General features: G+C 49.4%; 1 protein-coding gene across 1 annotated transcript in view; it reads left to right on the top strand.

Annotated features, from left to right (window-relative positions):
- MPPED1 (metallophosphoesterase domain containing 1) overlaps positions 1–20,175 on the top strand; it is an 86,790-nt gene that overhangs the window by 35,341 nt on the left and 31,274 nt on the right. The window contains exon 3 of the mRNA XM_033233692.1: positions 16,075–16,300. Coding sequence (XP_033089583.1) covers positions 16,075–16,300 — 226 coding nt within the window. The remainder of the gene's footprint in view (positions 1–16,074; positions 16,301–20,175) is intronic.

Genomic DNA, 20,175 nt, shown 5'->3' with positions numbered 1-20,175 from the left:
CATCTGGGTTTCCTCAAGGACAATTTCTATTGACTTCTCTTTTCCTTGTCTAAGGACGATACATTCTTGTTTCTTTGTGTGTTTCATTTTAAAAAATACTAGATGTTGTTGTGGACAGGCGTGATGGCTCACGCCTGTAATCCCAGCACTTTGGAAGGCTGAGGCAAGTGGATCACAAGGTCAAGAGATCGAGACCATCCTGGCCAACATGGTGAAACCCCGACTCTACTAAAAATACAAAAATTAGCCGGGTGTGGTGGTGTGTGCCTGTAGTCCCAGCTCTTCAGGAGGCTGAGGCAGGAGTATCACTTGAACCTGGGAGGCAGAGGTTGCAGTGAGCCGAGATCGCACCACTGCTCTCTAGCTTGGTGACAAAGTGAGACTCCATCTGAAAAAAAAAAAAAAAAAACCCAAAAAACAAAAACAAACCAAAACAAAACAAAAAATGGATTTTTGTGTGTTTGTTTGTTGTTTTTTTGAGACAGGATCTCACTCTGTCTCACTGCATCCAGGTTGGAGTGCAGTGGCACGATCTTGGCTCACTGCAATATCCGTCTCCTGGGTTCAAGTGATTCTCCTGCCTCAGCCTCCTGAGTAGCTAAGACCACAGGTGAGCACCACCACACTTAAGACTGTGGCTGTTTTAAATAATATAATTTGCTGACTGTGGGCATCAGATCCCCGCCTGGCACCAAGGTTTGTTGTTGTTAGTTTGGTGAATGTCCTGGAAACTCTGTGGTGTTTGTATTCTCCATCACGTGTGGCTACTAAAGTCTCTGCTTGGTTAGCTTAGTTGTCAGCTGATGACTGGTCAGAGATTTCCTTACATGCCTTGAACTGATAAGTCTCCCATCATTTGCTGAGGGGCTCCCAACCACTGTTTTGGGGCACATCCTCAACACCCTAGCATTTTACAGAAACCTTCGCTTCTTGCATGTGCAGAGCCTCAAGGTCATTGTGAGGTGAGTGATGAGGGCCCCTTTCCTGGGCACATGCACAGCCCTGCACATGAGTATGATCCTCTAGATGCCGTGTGGTTGCCTCATTCTCCAGATTTTCATTTTAAGTTTCTTGGCTGGCCTCTTGTTTGCCCTAACTGGTATGACCTCCTTGGGAAGCTATGATGTTAGACAACTGCTGCTGATTGTTTTTAACAAATACTTTGGGGATAGGACTTTCCTCATTGAGCAAGCTCTGAGTCAGGTCAAATAAAGACAAGTACTGGCTGGGTACAGTGGCACACAGCTGTAATCCTAGCACTTTGGTAGGCTGAGATGGGAGGATCATTTGAGGCCAGGAGTTTGAGACCAGCCTGGGCAATATAGTGAGACCTCATCTCTAAAAAAGACAAGTTTTACAAATGAGGCTTTATATACCAAATAGTGAAAGGGACTTTCTTGGGAGTCTCAAAGCTATTTTTCCCCCTCCAGTGACTGCTAGGCTGGTAATTTTCACAGCTGCAATTGTTCTGAGACTGCTGATTTTCAGGCTGCTATAGGCTTGCGAAGAGCAGGCTGAGAAGAGGCCAAGTTAGAATGCTGCACAACTCAGCTCTTTTTCTTGCATATATGCTCCTCGGATTGTTGGTTAATTTCCAGCATTTTAAAAAAGTAGATTTTGACAACTTTTGCCAGTGTTGTTGTTGACTTTGTGGAGGAGCGTGTGCTCAAAGATCCTTAATCCTTATCCTCAAAGTGCTTCTCTGTATTGCTTCTTTGTTTATAACAGCCACAAAGTCTTGCTCAGAGTATTACATTGCTTAAAATAAAGTCATTGAGAGCTGCTCATAACAGGAGAGATATCGTAAAGACTCAAATGTACGGCAACACTCTTTACTTTTGTTTTTTTGAGAAATATTTCATGAAAAAACCTGAGAATATATGTCTAAGTGGTTGTGACTGAGGGGAAAATCATGGGCTTCAACTTCAGATGCACCCAGGTTCAAATTCCTACTTCTTCGCCGATCAGTCGTGGAGTTCCTTAACTTTATGAGCCTTGATTTCTTCATCTGCCAAATAGTAATATTGCCTGTTTTGTGGGACTGTTGCGAGGGTGAGAAATAGAGCACAAGGGAGGTGGCTGAGATTCTCAGCAGGTGGCAACAGTGATGTCATTAGCAGTTGCCTGACCTATCCAGGTGAGATGCTCAGCTGGATCGCTTGCCTTTGAACCTGGTACCAGCGTCATTCCAGCACTCAGACCCTCAGAGTCTCGGATGAATCAGCCAGCTTTGATTTTCCACCTGCTCTGTCTTTCCATCAGTCTTAATCGTGGCCCAGTTTGCTTTGGTTGTAGGTTTTGAGCAACAGGCAGAGCAAGTGAGAGGTCAGGGTGGCCCTGGACAGAGTTGGGAAGTAGATGAGAAGCACCTGGCTTTGCAGATGCTTCTTTTTATTTAATCAGCATTTTATTTACATTCAGGTAATATGTGCACTGTAAGTCACAGAGTGCTACAAGGCTTATGCTCAAGATAGCAGTCCCCTCCTGAGGCCTGGTTCCCACTCCCAGTGCAGCTCAAGAGCTGCTTCCCTTGTTTCTTTTTTTTATTTTTTATTTTATTTATTTATTTATTTTGAGACGGAGTCTTGCTCTATCGCCCAGGCTAGAGTGCAGTGGCCGGATCTCAGCTCACTGCAAGCTCCGCCTCCCGGGTTTACGCCATTCTCGTGCCTCAGCCTCCCAAGTAGCTGGGACTACAGGCGCCCGCCACCTCGCCCGGCCAGTTTTTTGTATTTTTTAGTAGAGACGGGGTTTCACCGTGTTCGCCAGGATGGTCTCGATCTCCTGACCTCGTGATCTGCCCGTCTCGGCCTCCCAAAGTGCTGGGATTACAGACTTGAGCCACTGCGCCCGGCCTTACCTTGTTTCTTGAAGGAACAACCTGGGATTGCTATGTTTTGATTTTTCAATTTAGACATTACTTTTAGATTTCTTACAATGGGAAATGAAGATTTAGAGATTTAGCTTCCCCACTGACATATGCATCTTTTCACCTGTTAGTATTCCTATCACAATTTTTGGTTGAATATTCATTATATGACATTATTTATTTTTATTATTATTATTTTTTTGAGACAGAGTCTTTTTTTTTTTTTTTGAGACGGAGTCTCACTCTGTCGCCCAGGCTGGAGTGCAGTGGCCGGATCTCAGCTCACGGCAAGCTCCGCCTCCCGGGTTCACGCCATTCTCCTGCCTCAGCCTCCCGAGTAGCTGGGACTACAGGTGCCCGCCACCTCGCCCGGCTAGTTTTTTGTATTTTTTAGTAGAGACGGGGTTTCACCGTGTTAGCCAGGATGGTCTTGATCTCCTGACCTCGTGATCCGCCTGTCTCGGCCTCCCAAAGTGCTGGGATTACAGGCTTGAGCCACCGTGCCCGGCCGAGACAGAGTCTTGTTCTGTTGCCCAGGCTGGAGTGCAGTGGCGCGATCTCGGCTCACTGCAAGCTCTGCCTCCCGGGTTCACGCCATTCTCCTGCCTCAGCCTCCTGAGTAGCTGGGACTACAGGCGCCTGCCACCATGCCCGGCTAATTTTTTTGTATTTTTAGTAGAGACGGGGTTTCACAATGTTAGCCAGGATGGTCTTGATCTTCTGACCTTGTGATCCGCCCGCCTCGGCCTCCGAAAGTGCTGGGATTACAGGCGTGAGCCACTGCGCCTGGCTGACATTATTTTTTAAAGTAGTTAATTATTTTGTTTGTTTGCTTATATTTTCATGTGCCCATCATAGCTCATCGTCACATCTTCTGCAGAGCTTTAAATGCCCCTCTGTAGTGTGGTGAGATGTGCTAGGTCATCTGTCCTCTTGTTTTTCTTGGAGGCTTTGGGTCTTGGTTTATTCCCTCATTTTGGTGGAGCACACCTTCCAGTAGCTCTCTGAGAAAGTGCACAAGAGATAAATATCTGGCAGACTTGCATGTCAGAAAAGATCTTTATTCTGTCCTGTCTTAACTAATAGTTTATCTAGGTATAGAATTCTGGGTTGCAAATGATTTTCCCCTAGAATTTGGAAGGCATTTTTCCATTTTTGTTTTTTCAGTGTCACTATTGAAAACTCCACGGCTGTTGGGATTTCTCATCCTTTATATATAACCTATTGGGTTTCTGGAGAATGTGCTTAATGTGGGTCTTTTTTTTCATTTATTTTTTTCTGAGCACTCTCTTAATGGAAAAATTTTGTCCTTTAATTTAGGAACTTTTCTCATTTCCAGTTTTTTCTTCCATCTCTTTCTCTGATTTCTCTTTCTGTAACTTGTAGTACTCATATGTTGGGCTTATGATTTTTTTTTTTTTTTTTTTAAGAGACAGGATCTCTCTCTGTCACCCAGGCCAGAGTGCAGTGGTGCAGTCATAGGTCACTGAAAATTTGAATTCCTGAGCTCAAGCTGTCCTCCCACCTCAGCCTCTCAAAGTGCTGGGATTACAGATGGGAGCCACTGCAGCCAGCCTGATTTTTAAATCTTTTCTCACCTGTTATTTACTTCATTGTCTTCTTTATTTTAGTCTCTGGGAGGTTTCCTTGACTTCATCTTCCTACTTTTGGCCAAATTAAAAAATATCCTGCTATGTTTTATTTCTTTTGTAAAAGCACCTGCTAAAATTTCATGGGTGCAATATTTTATTATCTCAACAAAGGTGTCAATGATATGGTTTAAAACAAGCATTTTCCTGCCTCAGCCTTCTTTCCTCTGATTTCCTTTTCTTGTTTGATTTGGCCTCTGACTCTGTTTTCACTGTGGGGGATTTTTCTTTTTTTCTTTCTTTTTTTTTTTTTTCTTTCTTTTTTTTTTTTAAGACAGAGTCTTGCTCTACTGCCCAGGCTGGAGTGCAGTGGCGTGATCTTGACTGACTACAACCTCTGCCTCCCAGGTTCAAGTGATTCTCCTGCCTCAGTCTCCTGAGTAGCTGGGATTATGGGCACCTGCCACCATGCCTGGCTAATTTTTGTATTTTTAATAGAGACAGCATTTTGCCATGTTGGCCAGGCTGGTCTTGAATTCCTGATCTCAGGTGATTCACCTGCCTCAGCCTCCCAAAGTGCTGGGATTACAGGTGTGAGCCACTGCGTCCGGCCTTCACTGTGGGGTTTTCCCAGAGGCCTGATGACACTGCATTTGTGTATATGAATTGAACATCTGAAAGCTGTTGGTTAGCTCTGTGTGCGTGTGTGTGTGTGTGTGTGTGTGTGGTGGGGGGATGTGATCATGGGGCCCTGGCCATGTCTTTGGGCAACCCCTATATGGATATCTGTGGGTTTTTCCTCCTGGATCTGTTTTTCTCCGCAGTTTTTCCTTTCCAAGTCTGGCTTCCAGATTTGATAGCTTAGTGAGTCTGGAGGCTGGGACCCCAGGGTTCATCCCCTGGCCTCAGTGTTCCCTAAATGGGGCTCTATGGAGTTTTTGTGTGCCCCTGGGAGTGCTCCCCACTTCTGTAGGGATGAGAGGCAAAGGGCATGGCTGCTGGACGGGTGCAAGGTGGGAGGGGCCCAGGTCCCACCTGCTTCTCATATAGGGTCTAAGTCAGACTGCAGCTCTTGGGCTTCTAGTCCCTGAGACCCCCTTGGGATCTGGCCACAGCTCACCTTGCTTCTTGTAGCTCCACATTCCTCTTACCCACTCCCATGACTTTGGTTTTAGTTTTCTTTGCTCAGCTAAGCCAGTCCACCCATCCATCTCTTTCCAGCTTCCAAACTTGTCCTTGGCAGGCCATGCCTTTTCCTTCTTTTATCGCCAATTTCATGGGATGTCAGCCACAAGTGGAGACAAACATGGGCATTCAGAATCCCATCCTGTACAAGGGCCTTTTGGGTCCCACCATCTGACCCTGTTAACACCCGCCGTGGGCACCCCACCCCAGCACCACATACACACCTGCCTGGAGGGTCTCAGAGAATTGAAAGGGCTCTTGGAGGTCAGGACCTTTATGTCACGTCTTCATGGAACACATAGGGAAACTGAGGCACGAGGATGAGAAGGGCCTCACCACCCCAGGTCGCATGGTGAGATAGTAGAGAGCTGAGCCAACTCTCGGGCCAGGGCTCTCCCACAGCCTCGTGGGGCAGCTCCATGGCATGGGCCTTGATGTCATAAACTCTTGATGTCTGCTGAGTGAGCAGAGACCATGACAGTTTGGATGCTGCCACCTGACGGGCTCACCTCATCCTAACAGTGTTGGTTACCATCGTGGGTCATCTGTTTGGCCTCTGGGGACATCCTGTAGCCGATCACGTAGAAGACCTTTGTTGAGTCATGTGACCTCCCTGGCCCTTGTCAGTGTCGTAAGGGATGATGGAACCTCATGGATTCAGTGGCTGTGTGTTGAGTGTCTACTTGTCGCCAAGCCCCGTGCTGGGGGTAGAGTGCTGAACCAGGCGGGGGGCCTTGAAGGGGCTCTCAGGCTGCTGGGGAAGCAGACAAATCAATCCACAGTGATAGCACAGCCTGGTCAGGGCCGTGAGAAGCACGTCCCCGGGTGCTTGTTGGGGAGCATCCATCATCCTACTAGGGTTGAGTGAAGAGAAGGGGCTCTTGGAAGCTGTCCTAGAGGAAGCGGCCTTTAGGTTGGCTGAAAAAGAGCAAGTAGAATTGGAGTTGACTCAGAACGCAGGGCGGGAAGAGGATCCCGGGGTGTGGAACAGCAGATGCAGATGCCAAGAGACCGTAAGCACCCAGAGGGGTACAGGGTCGGAGGAGGAGGGCTGAGGTCAGAGCACTGCAGGAAGTGTGGTAGGCCCTGGCTGGGGAAGCTAGGGGCCACCAGGGGCCTTTTGTGCACATCTCTGGGCACGTGTGTTCTTCCGGACTGTGACTTCTGAGGAGGTTTCCACAAAGTCCTGCTAGCTACAGGCAGCCTTGATTTTGGGGGAAAAAAAACACAGAAAACTTTCGGCCTGAAGTCATATGTGCTTTGCAGTAGCGGTGGAAACAAGCAGTTGAAGATGATTAGGACTGAATGTTCCTGTTTTTAAAACATTTCCCAGGAAAAACAAATGTTTGAAAGTTAAACATTTTGGCTATTAAGATGGAACAGAAGAAAAATCACATTTGCCTTTTAAATCCAGGCACCAGAGCTGAGTCTCGAATCCAGCAGCCTCCCGTGCAGGACCCGTGGAGGCTGGATGAGGCCAGGGGGTCTGGAGCTCATTGGGGTCTGCCGTCCTAGGATGTCTGTTCTATCTGGGGAGTTGTGGCACCGAGCTCTGGGCAGGCAGACCTGGGTCCCAGAGCTGCTATGTGGCCCCAGGCAGGTGGCCTGACCTTCTAGAATCTCCGTTCTCATCTCCAACTTCGCAGCTCACATTTCTGGGCTGTGCCGTACATTGCAGCATTAATCTTCCTGAATAGCCCCAAAATGCAATGAAAATGGCTAACATCCAGGTTACATTAACCTTGCCTTTTATTTTCTGTATTCTGATGCTTTGACATCTGCAGGCCTTGCTGAGCCAAGGGGATTGTCCCTCCCAGGGTTAATCAGTTCCCGGATACAGCAAATAACTACACAAGCCCAACCACTCCACAGTCCACGGTAAAGTGGATAGGGCCACTATCCACCTGCCCTGATCACCCCAGGGGCAGTGCCAGACAGTTAGGGACAGCCCCTGTGTCCCAGAGCCTGCCAGAATTATTCAAACTAGACAGTCCTAAATCTCTTTCCCTTGCCTTGCCCGACCCTTCCTTTGGAAAACAGAAAACAGGCTCCTGCCCATGTTTCCCCCTCACCCCCCACCTCCTGACCGTCCCTGGTGCTTCCCTGTCTGACCAGGCATGGTGGAGCGTGACTCGCGTTTTTAGAGAACTGTGAGTGTAAGCCTCCTTTGTGACAGTCATTTCTGTGTCCATGTGTCTTATCGAACCTGCTTAAAAACAAATCCCTGCAGAAGTAGAGGTACAGCGTGGGGCTCACGTGTCTTCACCAGCTTGATCATTGTAAGTACTCTGTGGGGAAGCATAAACATGTGTGTTTTACAAATGGGGACACTGAAGCTCAGGGAAGTGAGGGTTCTCATTCTGGCCAGAGAGCCAGTGGGAGGTAGAGATGGGAGTCAGGCTACCCAGCCTGCACCCTTACCCACTGTGCTGCACTGCCTGTCATCTCTGTCACGGGGAAAATGGCCCGTGTCTGCTAGGGGCGTCTGGAAGCATCGAATGCATGTTGCTGGTCGCAGTGCCTGGACAGGGCGCTCAGTGCAGGGTAGCAGAATTCAGCTTCTGCAGGCTGCAGGTGCAGCCCTGCACTGTGTTCCCCTGAACTCAGCCTTGGCTGTTGGCCCAGACATCTTGACTCCAGAGCTCTCCTGCCTGTTCAGGTTACACACAGAATTCCCTTTCTCTGCATGGTCAGCCACGGTCCTCTGTGTGTGCTTGGCCGTGTGATGCTATTCCTGTCGTTCATGCACCGAACTGCACCAAGACCTCACGGTGGTTCACAGCTGACTCTCGCAGTTTGCTCCATCCCAGTGTGTTTCTAGACCATGCGCCATACCAGGAAGTCTGCTAATGTGAATCTCCTAGACATCGGCAAGTGTTTAAACACAGAACTGTCAAAGACGTACTAAAAATGCAATCAGAGATCGTTATGCCGTCTCTTTATTCTATCCCCCTCTGCTGTGTTCTGCGAGATGGGAATGGGCGGAAGAAGCCATAAGTGGGCATTTTCCTGATTGTCACTGCATTTAGAGAACACTAAAACTCCGCCGGGCTCAATACTTCGCTCCGGGAATGGCATCGATGGTGGAGAAGCTTGCACATATCTTGTTGAATTTAACAGATTATGCAGTTTGGAGGCAGCACTTTCTGTTAAATGGGATGGGTAAGTGTTAGCGATAAAGCATTGTAACCTTTTGGAGGGAGATTAATCTTGGAAGCACAAAAAGCAGAGACTTCCATGTGCGTCCCCCCCGCCCCGTGTGGCAGCCCTGCTTGCTGCGGTGTGGAATCTGTGTGTGGATGCACAGCTATTTGAATACACGTAAGTGGCAAATGAAAAGTTAAAACAATGGGGCCATCCTCTAGTGCTCTCCTGGTTAATACTTAAACATCTTTTCACCAAGAAATCCATGGCTAGCAAATGCCAGGATCTTGAATGATCTGGCTGGGGGAAAAAGGAGGCATTTGGGGAAGATGGTTTGAATATTTTCATGGAGAATACAAATGTGTAGCGTTGCTCCCCAGCTCTGAAAAGCAAGAGGAGGTAGGACTGGTTTTGGCATCAAGGACCTGGTGCTTGTGGCAGAGGCGGGGAGATCAGCATCCTCGCCCACCTAGCAGAGCCCGACTGGCGTGTCTCCAGTTTCAGGGTCTGACCGGTGCCACAAGTCCCTGCTCCTCTCTTCCGAGATGTTCTCATACCCTTCCAGCCCCCTAAACTGTCTACTCATCAGGCATGTCCTACCAGAGGCTGGTTATTGTTCGGACATCTCTGAGGCAGGAGACCAGGGTTCAAGTCCTAGCCCTACACTGTCTTGCTGTGTGACCTTGGACAAGTCTCTTCCCCTTTCTGAGCTCCAGTTTCCTCCTGTCCAGTGAGCGGCATGGATTAGGAGATCTGCGGGCCTCTTTGTGGTGTCTGGTTCATGACTGTGTCCCCAGCGGAGCCTCGCCGGGGTCTGGAACGTGGGAACATTGGGCTCATGTTTAATCAGGGCTCATGAAGAGCTGACCAGGGCTGGGGGCTTTGCAGTGGATCCAACTTCAGGGAAGAAAGTGGGCATTCAGCCTAAGGGGCATTCAGGATAGGCTCAGTGGATTCTTAGCTTCCGTTGGGTTGATGAGGGGAGGTGGATAAGAAAAGGCATTTGGACCCATCTGTGCCCTTGCTGAGCCTTACCAAGGCAAGCACAGCCCCCAGCACCCTCACTGCTGTCCACCGTGCCCAGCCCAGGGCTGCTGTGTGGAGACGCTTTTTCTTTCGGCTTCCCCAGGTTGTATCCATCTTTGGTTCAGGGGGTCACGTTATGTTCTGGTCTCCAGGGTTGGTGCTGCCTAATCTCTTTCCACTCCTGCTTGGAGAACAGTTGCTTTCCCAAGGTTCAGGTGCTTCTGGTGGCTTCTCAGGCAGCTCTCCTCAGGGCCATGGGGAAGCGTCCCTGTGTGTCAGCCATCTTATCTGCTGCAGGGAGGAACAGCAGCAGGAAAGGGCAAAGAGAACAACATCCATTTCCTCTGTGTTCAGTGCAGGCATTAGGCGGAAGAGTTTGTATTCATCTAATTTTTCCCCATAAAGTCCCTGCAAATCAGTTAGTTGGCTGAGGTCCCCAAAACACTCCCCTCATTCACTGTTTAGATGGAGGGTTGTGATGAAACTAAGCAAGAGAGCCTCTGATGATTGGTCACTGGGAATTTGATCCATGTTCGCGTTGGTAAGAACTGCAGGGTGATGTGAACACTGGAAAACTAATGCAGCCTTAGGCTCTAACAGTAGAGGTAGCAGCCCTAGAACAGAGGACGAGACTCCTCCTCCCCACTCTGGGATGGTCAGGCCGTGCCGGAACTTCCGTTCTTTGTCCCCCGTACCCACCTGCAAGAGAGCAGGTTTAATTGGAGAAGATTCAGAGATGGACAATCAAGACTGTGGGTAAGGAGGGTGAGTCTGAAAAAAGTGTCCTACCAGGGACAGTTGGAGGAAACGTTTGAGGAAAAGGGACGACACAGAGGTCAGTTGGTGTAAAGGAGACAGTCAGACCCAGGTAAGGATGGATTGATTGATAAATGCATCCATCCACCCATCTGTCAGTTCATCTATCCACCCATCTATGTATGCATCTATGTATCCATCTATCTATAAACCATCTAGGCATCCATCCGTCTATATATGCATCTGTATATTCATACATATATAAACCATCCATCCATCCATCCATCTATATGTGCATCCATATATCCATACATATATAAAGCATCCATCCACCCACCCATCCATTCATCCATAAACCATCCATCCATCCATCCATCTATTCATTCATCCATCTCTATGTACATCTATATATCCATACACATATAAAGCATCCATCCATCCATAAGCCATCCATCTATCCATTCATCCATCCATGTATGCATCTATATATCCATCCATCTACGAAGCACCCATTCATCCACTCATCCATCCATCTATCTATAAACCATCCATTCATCCATCCATCTATAAACCATCCATCCATGTGTGCATCTATATATTCATCCATCTATAAGCCATCCATTCATTCATCCATGCATGCATCCATCTATCCATGTGTGCATCCATATCTATAAACCATTCATCCATCCATGCATCCATCCATCCATCTACAAAGCACCCATTCATCCACTCAATCTATCCATCTACCTATAAACCATCCATCCATCCATCCATCCATCCATCCATCCATCTATAAACTATCCATCCATGTGTGCATCTATATATCCATCCATCTATAAACCATCCATTCATTCATCCGTGCATGCATCCATCTATCCATGTGTGCATCCATAGCTATAAACCATCCATGCATCCATCCATCCATCTACAAAGCACCCATTCATCCACTCATCCATCTGTCTATAAACCATCCGTTCATCCATCCATCCATCCATCCATCCATCTATAAACCATCCATCCATGTGTGCATCTATATATCCATCCATCTATAAACCATCCATTCATCCATCCATGCATGCATCTGTCTATCCATGTGTGCATCCATGTCTGTAAACCATTCATCCATCCATGCATGCATCTGTCTATCCATGTGTGCATCCATATCTATAAACCATTCATCCATCCATGCATGCATGCATGCATCCATCCATCCATCCACTGAGAGTCAGGGTAGCATGATGGTGCAGAGTGCACCTCAGGATACTGCCATAGGGTCTACCAAATGTCCATTGTCCTCTGTAATTGTCAGTCATTTTGCTATTGATTTGTGTGATCTTATGCAACCTCTCCCTGGACCTCAGTTTTCTCTGATGTAACCTGGGGATAGTAACAGTTAAGTGTCTGTGAAGGTTATGCACAGCTGGTGAATTGCCAAGTCCAGGTGGACATCCGCAGGCATACTCGTGACTTTGGACTCAGAGGGATGTGGTGCTGGACAGTTTCTGTGTTCATAAGTGGATGTCCCTTTGCCTCCAAGCCATGGAACAGACAGTGTTTGAGGGTGTCACCCCAGCAGGTGGTGGCTCCTGCCCTGCTGCCCAGCTTTATGTACAGGAGCTTGGCCTTGTGCCCCATCCACCCTTTTCTGGGAGGGAAGAAGCCTCAGTCATCCGCTGCTGGGGTGAGAAGAAGAGGGGAGAGCTGACAGCTTCTGTGCCCCGCCCAACCCCCAGTAGTCAGGAGCTGCAGAAATAAATGGAACTGTACAGTTGGAGTAATTTGCTAATTTGCTTAAGTAACACCTCCAGTCCAAGACATGACGTAAATACCTGAGCGCGGGCTCCACATCCCCAGCTTGGGCGGCAGGATTGATGGGTGATCTGAAGTGGAAATGCGGTGAATCAGAGCTGAAGGCAGTGATGGTGGCCACCCCCGACCTGAGCTGGGGGTTCTGGCTGCCTCCTTGCTGCAGTGTGTTTGGGGAGGGGCTCGATGAGGGGTTGCACACTGACTCTAGGTCTGCTGGCCTTGGAGGAGTCTGAGGCACCCGTCCAGAGGTGTGGGGTCAGCTGGACCAGCGTCCCCTCCACAGCCGTGGGGCCTGGGTGGGTTTCCCAGCCTTTGAACCTCATTCTCCTCAGCTGCAAAGAGGAGATAATAGAACCAAGTACCTTGGGGGTGCTCTAGGGAAATGAGAGCTCAGCTCTCCACCAGGGGCCCGGAAGTGGCCATCTTTCCTGCTGTGTCCTCCCCGGCCCACTGCCAGCTGCTCAGGCCCACGCAGTCCTCTTCCCTCCTCTCCGCAGTCTGAGCCTCACCGGAGAGGGCTTCTCCATACCATGCCTGGTCGCACTGTGGGGCTGTGGGCGGCTTCATTCGCCAGACTCCTGCTGGGGCCTGCTAGGGACAGAGCTGGGGGAAGCAAACACGTCTGCCTCCATGTTCTTGGAGCTCTCCCAAGAGCACAGCAAGCAGAGTTCCCAGCACTCCTGGGCCAGGGTGGGCCCTGATGAACAAGAGGAGGGTCGGGGAGGTGGAAGGGGCTTGGAGAATCTCAGCCCAGCAGCCTGATTGGAAGAACCTCAGACCAGGGCCAGGCTGTTCCCTTCACGTGCCCAGGGACAGAAACCCAAATGCCTGTTAGGAGTGGGCAGTACCTTCAAATGAATGAAGCGGACTAGGTGTGAGACGGTAGGGACAGGTGGGGACTGGGGCCAGCTGGATGCATTCATCCTGTCCAAGGGGACACAGACACTCAGCACTTCCTGACTGGTCTGGGATGGCCAGAGGTTAAATTGTATTTATTCCTTTATGTTTAGAAAACAGAAGTAATGAAGTATCATTAGGAATGTCTCAGATTTTTGATGTTGGCAACAAGTTCAAGTTTTAAAAAAAAAGTTGTGCCAAACAAAATATGTCTGTGGGTGGGTCTGGCCTGCCTGCTTCTAGTTTGCAAACTGCAGCCCAGGGAAGCTCTTTGGTTTTTTTGAATATCAAAAGTTTTGTGCATTGGTTATCTTCTATAATATCAGAACAGTCCTGCAAGGTAGCTGTTACTTTTCTCATTTTACAGGTGAGGAAACTGAGGCACAGGGAAGCTAAGTCGTACAGCTCGTTGGTGGCACAGTGGGTCTGGGATCTAGGCTGCTGGAGCTGAGATTCTGTGGCCTGCTATGTACCAGTGGCCCCCCACCCTGGAGTTGATAAATCCTGAAGAAGAAAGAGCAGTGCTTTCTCAAACCTGTAAAGCAGTCTGGGGCGGTCGGTGAGTCAGCTATGAGTAGATTGGGATTTTCTTCCTGTTTTGCAGAGAACTTCTGTCTCACCTCAGGGCTCCCTTTCTCACTGCCCTGGCCTACCCTCCCTGGCCAGGCTGGGAACTGGTCATTTGCTGTGGCCATAGGGCATGTGGTTAGACAGACGGCGTAGGTCTTATCTAGCTGGGAGTAGAGAAGAAGCTTATAAAGGGGCTCTGGACTCTTCTATTTCATTGCAATTAGGATATAATAATGGCTGTAGTTATAGGACATGCGCTGCGGTAAACCTCACTCTGCCCTTCCCGGGAGCTCACATAAGGGATGGGGAGGCGAGCTCTTCCTAGAGTGCTTCCTGAGAGCTGTGTGTGATGGCACATCTTCTGAGTCTCAGCCCATATTGCGAGCATCCGTTTCCAATAAGAAAACCAATCCTTAGTATTTGGAGCAGAGACATTTCTGGAGTTCGGTTCCCCACGGAATGCTCACACAGCGGGAGAGGCAGAGGTTTTGGTCCTGGCGGAAAAGGCTCTGCTGTTCCTGAGCTGCTGTGTCGTCCCAGGGGACAGAGCATGGCGCCCGTGCTGCTGGGCATTGCCCAGGAGGGTGAGGAGTGAAGGGGGTGTCAGGGAAGGGGCTCAGTGGAGCCTGACGGCCAGAGGAGTGTTCGAGCACCTTGCCTTGTGTGTGACTTAGCAGATGAAGGTCATAGTCTCCCAGGGATAGAGGGGATGCCTCACAAGGTGTCGGTCTGTTAGCCACAGTTACTGCTTTGTGAACTGGTTATGAAATGTCACCATTTTCCTGTCTGGGCCCCCATCTCCCCGAGGCCCCTGTGCTGTGCTGCTGCCTTCATATGCTACTTGCCTGACCCACCAGGGCACTCTCCACCCAGGAGGGGCCGGGAGAAAGGCTTGGGTCTCCAAGTGCACTTTCAACATTTCATTTTTTATCTAAATCAGGGCTTACAGGTACTATCTGGACTCTCCAGGCCCATGAAAGCCCAGCAGCTGAGGCTGGTGGGGACTGGGGAGTCAGGGGCCCGAGCCTGGGGTCAGGCTGGCTCTCAGATGGAGTAGGGGGCACAGGGGCGAGTGGCATTTACTAAGACCGAAGAGCCGTGGTGGTCTTTTTTTTTTTTTTTTTTTTTTGAGACAGAGTCTCGCTCTGTCGCCCAGGCTGGAGTACAGTGGCCGGATGTCAGCTCACTGCAAGCTCCGCCTCCCGGGTTTACGCCATTCTCCTGCCTCAGCCTCCCGAGTAGCTGGGACTACAGGCGCCCGCCACCTCGCCTGGCTAGTTTTTGTATTTTTTAGTAGAGACAGGGTTTCACCGTGTTAGCCAGGATGGTCTCGATCTCCTGACCTCGTGATCCACCCGTCTCGGCCTCCCAAAGTGCTGGGATTACAGGCTTGAGCCACCGCGCCCGGCCGAGCCATGGTGGTCTTGTTCCTGTATACAGGCAGCCTGGTGGGTGAAGCCTGCCAGGCAGCTGTCCAGAAATCAGCCCCCAGCCAGTCTCCTGGGTGGCAGTGCACACTCCTGCCTAGGGCATCTGTAAAACTGGACCCCAGAGAAAGATGTGTGCCTTGGAAGAACTACCCAAAAGTTTGCACATGGCAAAGCTAAAATGACACTATTGTAATTCGGTGGCTGTATACATAGACATTTTTGTTTTGATTCCATCTAGAGTGCATTTTGGCTTTGAATTTCCATGGCAATAGGGGTAGGCCCTATAATGTTTCCTGAGTGTGGGGTCTCCAAACTTTTGAACTGGGTTCTGCAAAGACCTTGTGATTCCTTTCGGAAAATGGAGGATAAAGAGTTCCAGATACCCAGGGGGTAGGGGCCTGGGACCATGAGGCTGGTGATAGCTAGGACTGGGGGTGCAGGTTGAGGGGTCTTGTTCCAGTAGACAACTAGTCCAGAAAGAAGAAACAGAGGCAGAGAAGTCCCAGGATAAGGCCAGGCACTCTGCAGCTTAGCGGCCTGGGAGGAACCTGTCCAGCCTCCTCCCGATGATCTCAGGGGCCGATGGCCAGTGGAGGCCTGGGCAGGCAGGACCATGGGGACAGTGATCGGGCTGCTGCCTCCTCTGATCTGATGAAGACGCCTGTTGGGGGCCTGGCAGCAGGTACCCCGTCAGCGATTCCAGCAGCTTCTTCCTGGCCGCCCCTCTCTCAGCCATGCTGTGGCTTCTGGAAAAGCTGACAGCTGTGTGCTGCATGTCTGTCTGTGTCCGCCCCTGCAGGCAGCCTGCCCTACGAGTACAAGATCGTGATCGCAGGCAACCACGAGCTGACCTTTGACCAGGAGTTCATGGCCGACCTCATCAAGCAGGACTTTTACTACTTCCCATCTGTGTCGAAGCTGAAGCCGGAGAACTATGAGAACGTGCAGTCGCTGCTGACCAACTGCATCTACCTTCAGGACTCGGAGGTCACCGTGCGGGGCTTCCGGATCTACGGCTCCCCATGGTGAGTGAGCCTGGGCACTGGTCCTGCCTGCTGGCGAGACCAAAGCTGAGGCTGAGTGCAGGGGGTGTAAGGGATGGGAGAAGCAGCAGGGAGCTCCGGATGCGAGGCTCAGTACTGAATCTTGCCCCCCACCCTCTGTGTGAACCTAGGCAGGTGACTGCTGCTCTCTGGGCCTCTCTTCCCCTGTGTCTCACTGAAAATAGTATTATCAGCTGTACCCTGTGTTATGCTGTGCGCGATACTAGCTCACCTACAGGCAGGCACTATTATCTGCATTTCACAGGTGAGAAAACTGAGGCCCAGAGTGGGCGAGGACCTTGCCAAAGGTCACACAGCTAGGAAGGGGCAGAGCTGGGATTAAACCCAAGCGATTTGGTTCCAGAATCCCTGCCTTTAATGAATATTCTGTAATGCTAGGAATCTTTCCCTAATGCTGTCTTCCTCCTCCACACAAAAAAGATGCATATGTCAGGGGCTGGGAGAAATGATGATGGTAATAATGATGATATTGGTGGTGATGGTGATGATGGTGATGCTGATGGTATAGTGATGATGATGGTGACAATAATGGGGATGGTGGTGATGGTGATGATGATGGTGGTGGTGATCGTGGTGATGGTGATGGTGATGATGATGGTGATGATAGTATGGTGATGATGCGATCATGGTAATGATGATGATGGTGGTGATGATGATGATGGTATAATGATGATCATGATGATGCTGATGGTGATGATGGTAGTAATGTGATGGTGATGATGGTGATAATGGTAATGGTGATGATGGTAATGATGATGGTGGTGATGATGGTGAGAATGATGATTGTGATGATGGTGATGGTGGTGTGATCATAATAGTGAGCGTGGTGATGGTGATAGTGATGATGGTTGTGATGGTGATGATGGTATGGTGATGATGGTGATGATGATAGTGGTGTTGATGGTGGTGGTGGTGGTGATGATGGTGTGATGATGGTGATGATGATGATGATGGTGATGCTGATGCTGATGGTGATGATGGTGGTGATGATGGTGATGATGATGGTGTTGGTGGTGATGGTGATGATGGTGTGATGATGATGGTGATGATGATGATGATGATGGTGATGCTGATGCTGATGGTGATGATGGTGATGATGGTGGTGATGGTGATGGTGATGATGTGGTGATAGTAATGAGGAGGATGATGGTGGTGATGGTGATGATGGTGGCAATGATGATGGCGGTGAGAATGATGATGGTGATGATGATGGTGATGATGCTGGTGTGATCATAATGGTGAGGGTAGTGATGGTGATAATGATGATGGTGATGATGCTGGTGTGATGATGATGGTGAGGGTAGTGATGGTGATAATGGTAATGGTGGTGATGATGATGGTGGTGTGATAATGATGGTGAGGGTGTGATGGTGATGATGATGGTGGTGGTGATCGTGGTGATGGTGATGGTGATGATGATGGTGATGATAGTATGGTGATGATGCGATCATGGTAATGATGATGATGGTGGTGATGATGATGATGGTATAATGATGATCATGATGATGCTGATGGTGATGATGGTAGTAATGTGATGGTGATGATGGTGATAATGGTAATGGTGATGATGGTAATGATGATGGTGGTGATGATGGTGAGAATGATGATTGTGATGATGGTGATGGTGGTGTGATCATAATAGTGAGCGTGGTGATGGTGATGGTGATGATGGTGATGATGATGGTGGTGATGATGGTATGGTGATGATGGTGATGATGATAGTGGTGTTGATGGTGGTGGTGGTGGTGATGATGGTGTGATGATGGTGATGATGATGATGATGGTGATGCTGATGCTGATGGTGATGATGGTGGTGATGATGGTGATGATGATGGTGTTGGTGGTGATGGTGATGATGGTGTGATGATGATGGTGATGATGATGATGATGATGGTGATGCTGATGCTGATGGTGATGATGGTGGTGATGATGGTATGGTGATGATGTGGTGATAGTAATGAGGAGGATGATGGTGGTGATGGTGATGATGGTGGCAATGATGATGGCGGTGAGAATGATGATGGTGATGATGATGGTGATGATGCTGGTGTGATCATAATGGTGAGGGTAGTGATGGTGATAATGATGATGGTGATGATGCTGGTGTGATGATGATGGTGAGGGTAGTGATGGTGATAATGGTAATGGTGGTGATGATGATGGTGGTGTGATAATGATGGTGAGGGTGGTGATGGTGATGATGATGGTGATAACGGTGGTGTTGGTGATGATGATGGTCTGGTGATGGTGATGGTGATGATGATGGTGAGGGTGGTGATGGTGATGATGGTGATAATGGTGGTGTTGGTGATGATGGTATCGTGATGGTGATGGTGATGATGATGATGAAGGAGAAGGCAATGGTGAAGATGATAATGGTGATGGCAGGAAGTAATTTCCGAGCAATTACAGTAATCTATGTCCTAGGCTAAAGGCTCCATAAACCTTATCTCTAATCCTTACTCAGCCCTGTGAGGATTAATTTATTATCCCTATTCTATAGGTGGACAGAATGATCGGCCACAGGGTGTCCAGTGCTGGCAGGGTGAGATTGGCTTCATACATGGAAAGGCAAGATCACATATGCTTAAAAGTGTGGCTTGATCCTGGAAGGCTCCCTGGAGGGTGTGGAGTGACCTGAGCCTTGAGGGAAGAGAAAGGCATTCACAGGCAGGGGGAGTAACGTGGTCTGAGGCTGCACGATCGGGAAGCAGCACAGTCAGCGAGGCTAAGGAGCCCTTTAGAGGCACAAAGGGCCTGCCTGGGTGGAGAGACTTCAGAGAGAGCTACTGCCAGCACAGAGCATCTGGGAAACCCCTGGGCTGCCCTGGTTGGTGGCTGGAGGCTGTGGGCAGATTTAGGACCTGGTCTCATCTTGCCATGGCCTTCTCATGGAGCAGCGGGGAGGGCTGGGAGGTTCAGGGCTGTTTCCTCTTCCCTGGCCTTGGCAGGTGCTTGCTGTCATCTCCTTGGACCTCACGATGTACAGGTTCTTGGTGAATCCTCCCTGCAGACAGTGAGGTCACAGACAAGGACCTTTGGGCACTCAAGGATGTGATGAGGTCAGTGCCAAGGACAAGGAGAGGAGGGGAGATGGTTGAGTCTGCCTGACAGGCCACTAGAGCTCAGATCTGGAGAAGTCTGATAGGCCGAAGACCAGGAGGGCAGTCTAGGAGGAGGATCAGCAAGCAACAGCCTGGGGGTGAGCCAGGCATGATGGAAAGTCTGGAGTGTCAGGTGTGTGTGGGCAGGTGGGCAGGTAGGGGTCAGCATGGTGAGAGGCGGAGGCCTGCAGTCCCTGGGAATCTGGACTGATCTCTGCCCAGTGGTTTTTACCCGTCTCCTCAGCAAACTGCTTTTTTGATTAAGTTAGATTTTGTAGAGGTTAAGAGCATGGCTCTGGAGCCCAACTGTTTGGGCTCAAATCTTGGCCTCACCTTTTTTTTTTTTTTTTTTTTTTTTTTGAGATGGAGTCTTGCTCTATTGCCCAGGCTGGAGTGCAGTGGCGTAATCTTAGTTCACTGCAACCTGCACCTCCCGGGTTCAAGCAATTCTCTGCCTTAGCCTCCCAAGTAGCTGGGATTACAGGAGCCTGCCACCATGACCGGCTAATTTTTGTATTTTTAGTAGAGATGGGGTTTCACCATGTTGGCCAGGCTGGTTTCGAACTCCTGACCTCAGGTGATCCACCCACCTTGGCCTCCCAAAGTGCTGGGATTACAGGCGTGAGTCTTTGTGCCTAGCCAGACTCATCTTTTACTAGTTGTATGATGCTGGGTGAGTCACTTAACCTCTCTGTGCCTCAGTTTCCTCCTCTGCAAAATGAGAGTGAGAGT

Source organism: Trachypithecus francoisi, unplaced genomic scaffold (genome assembly GCF_009764315.1).
Source record: "Trachypithecus francoisi isolate TF-2019V2 unplaced genomic scaffold, Tfra_2.0 Lachesis_group14, whole genome shotgun sequence".
Lineage (NCBI taxonomy): Eukaryota > Metazoa > Chordata > Mammalia > Primates > Cercopithecidae > Trachypithecus > Trachypithecus francoisi.
The sequence above is the reverse complement of the archived record's forward strand: the minus strand, read 5'-3'. Positions and strand labels throughout refer to the sequence as shown.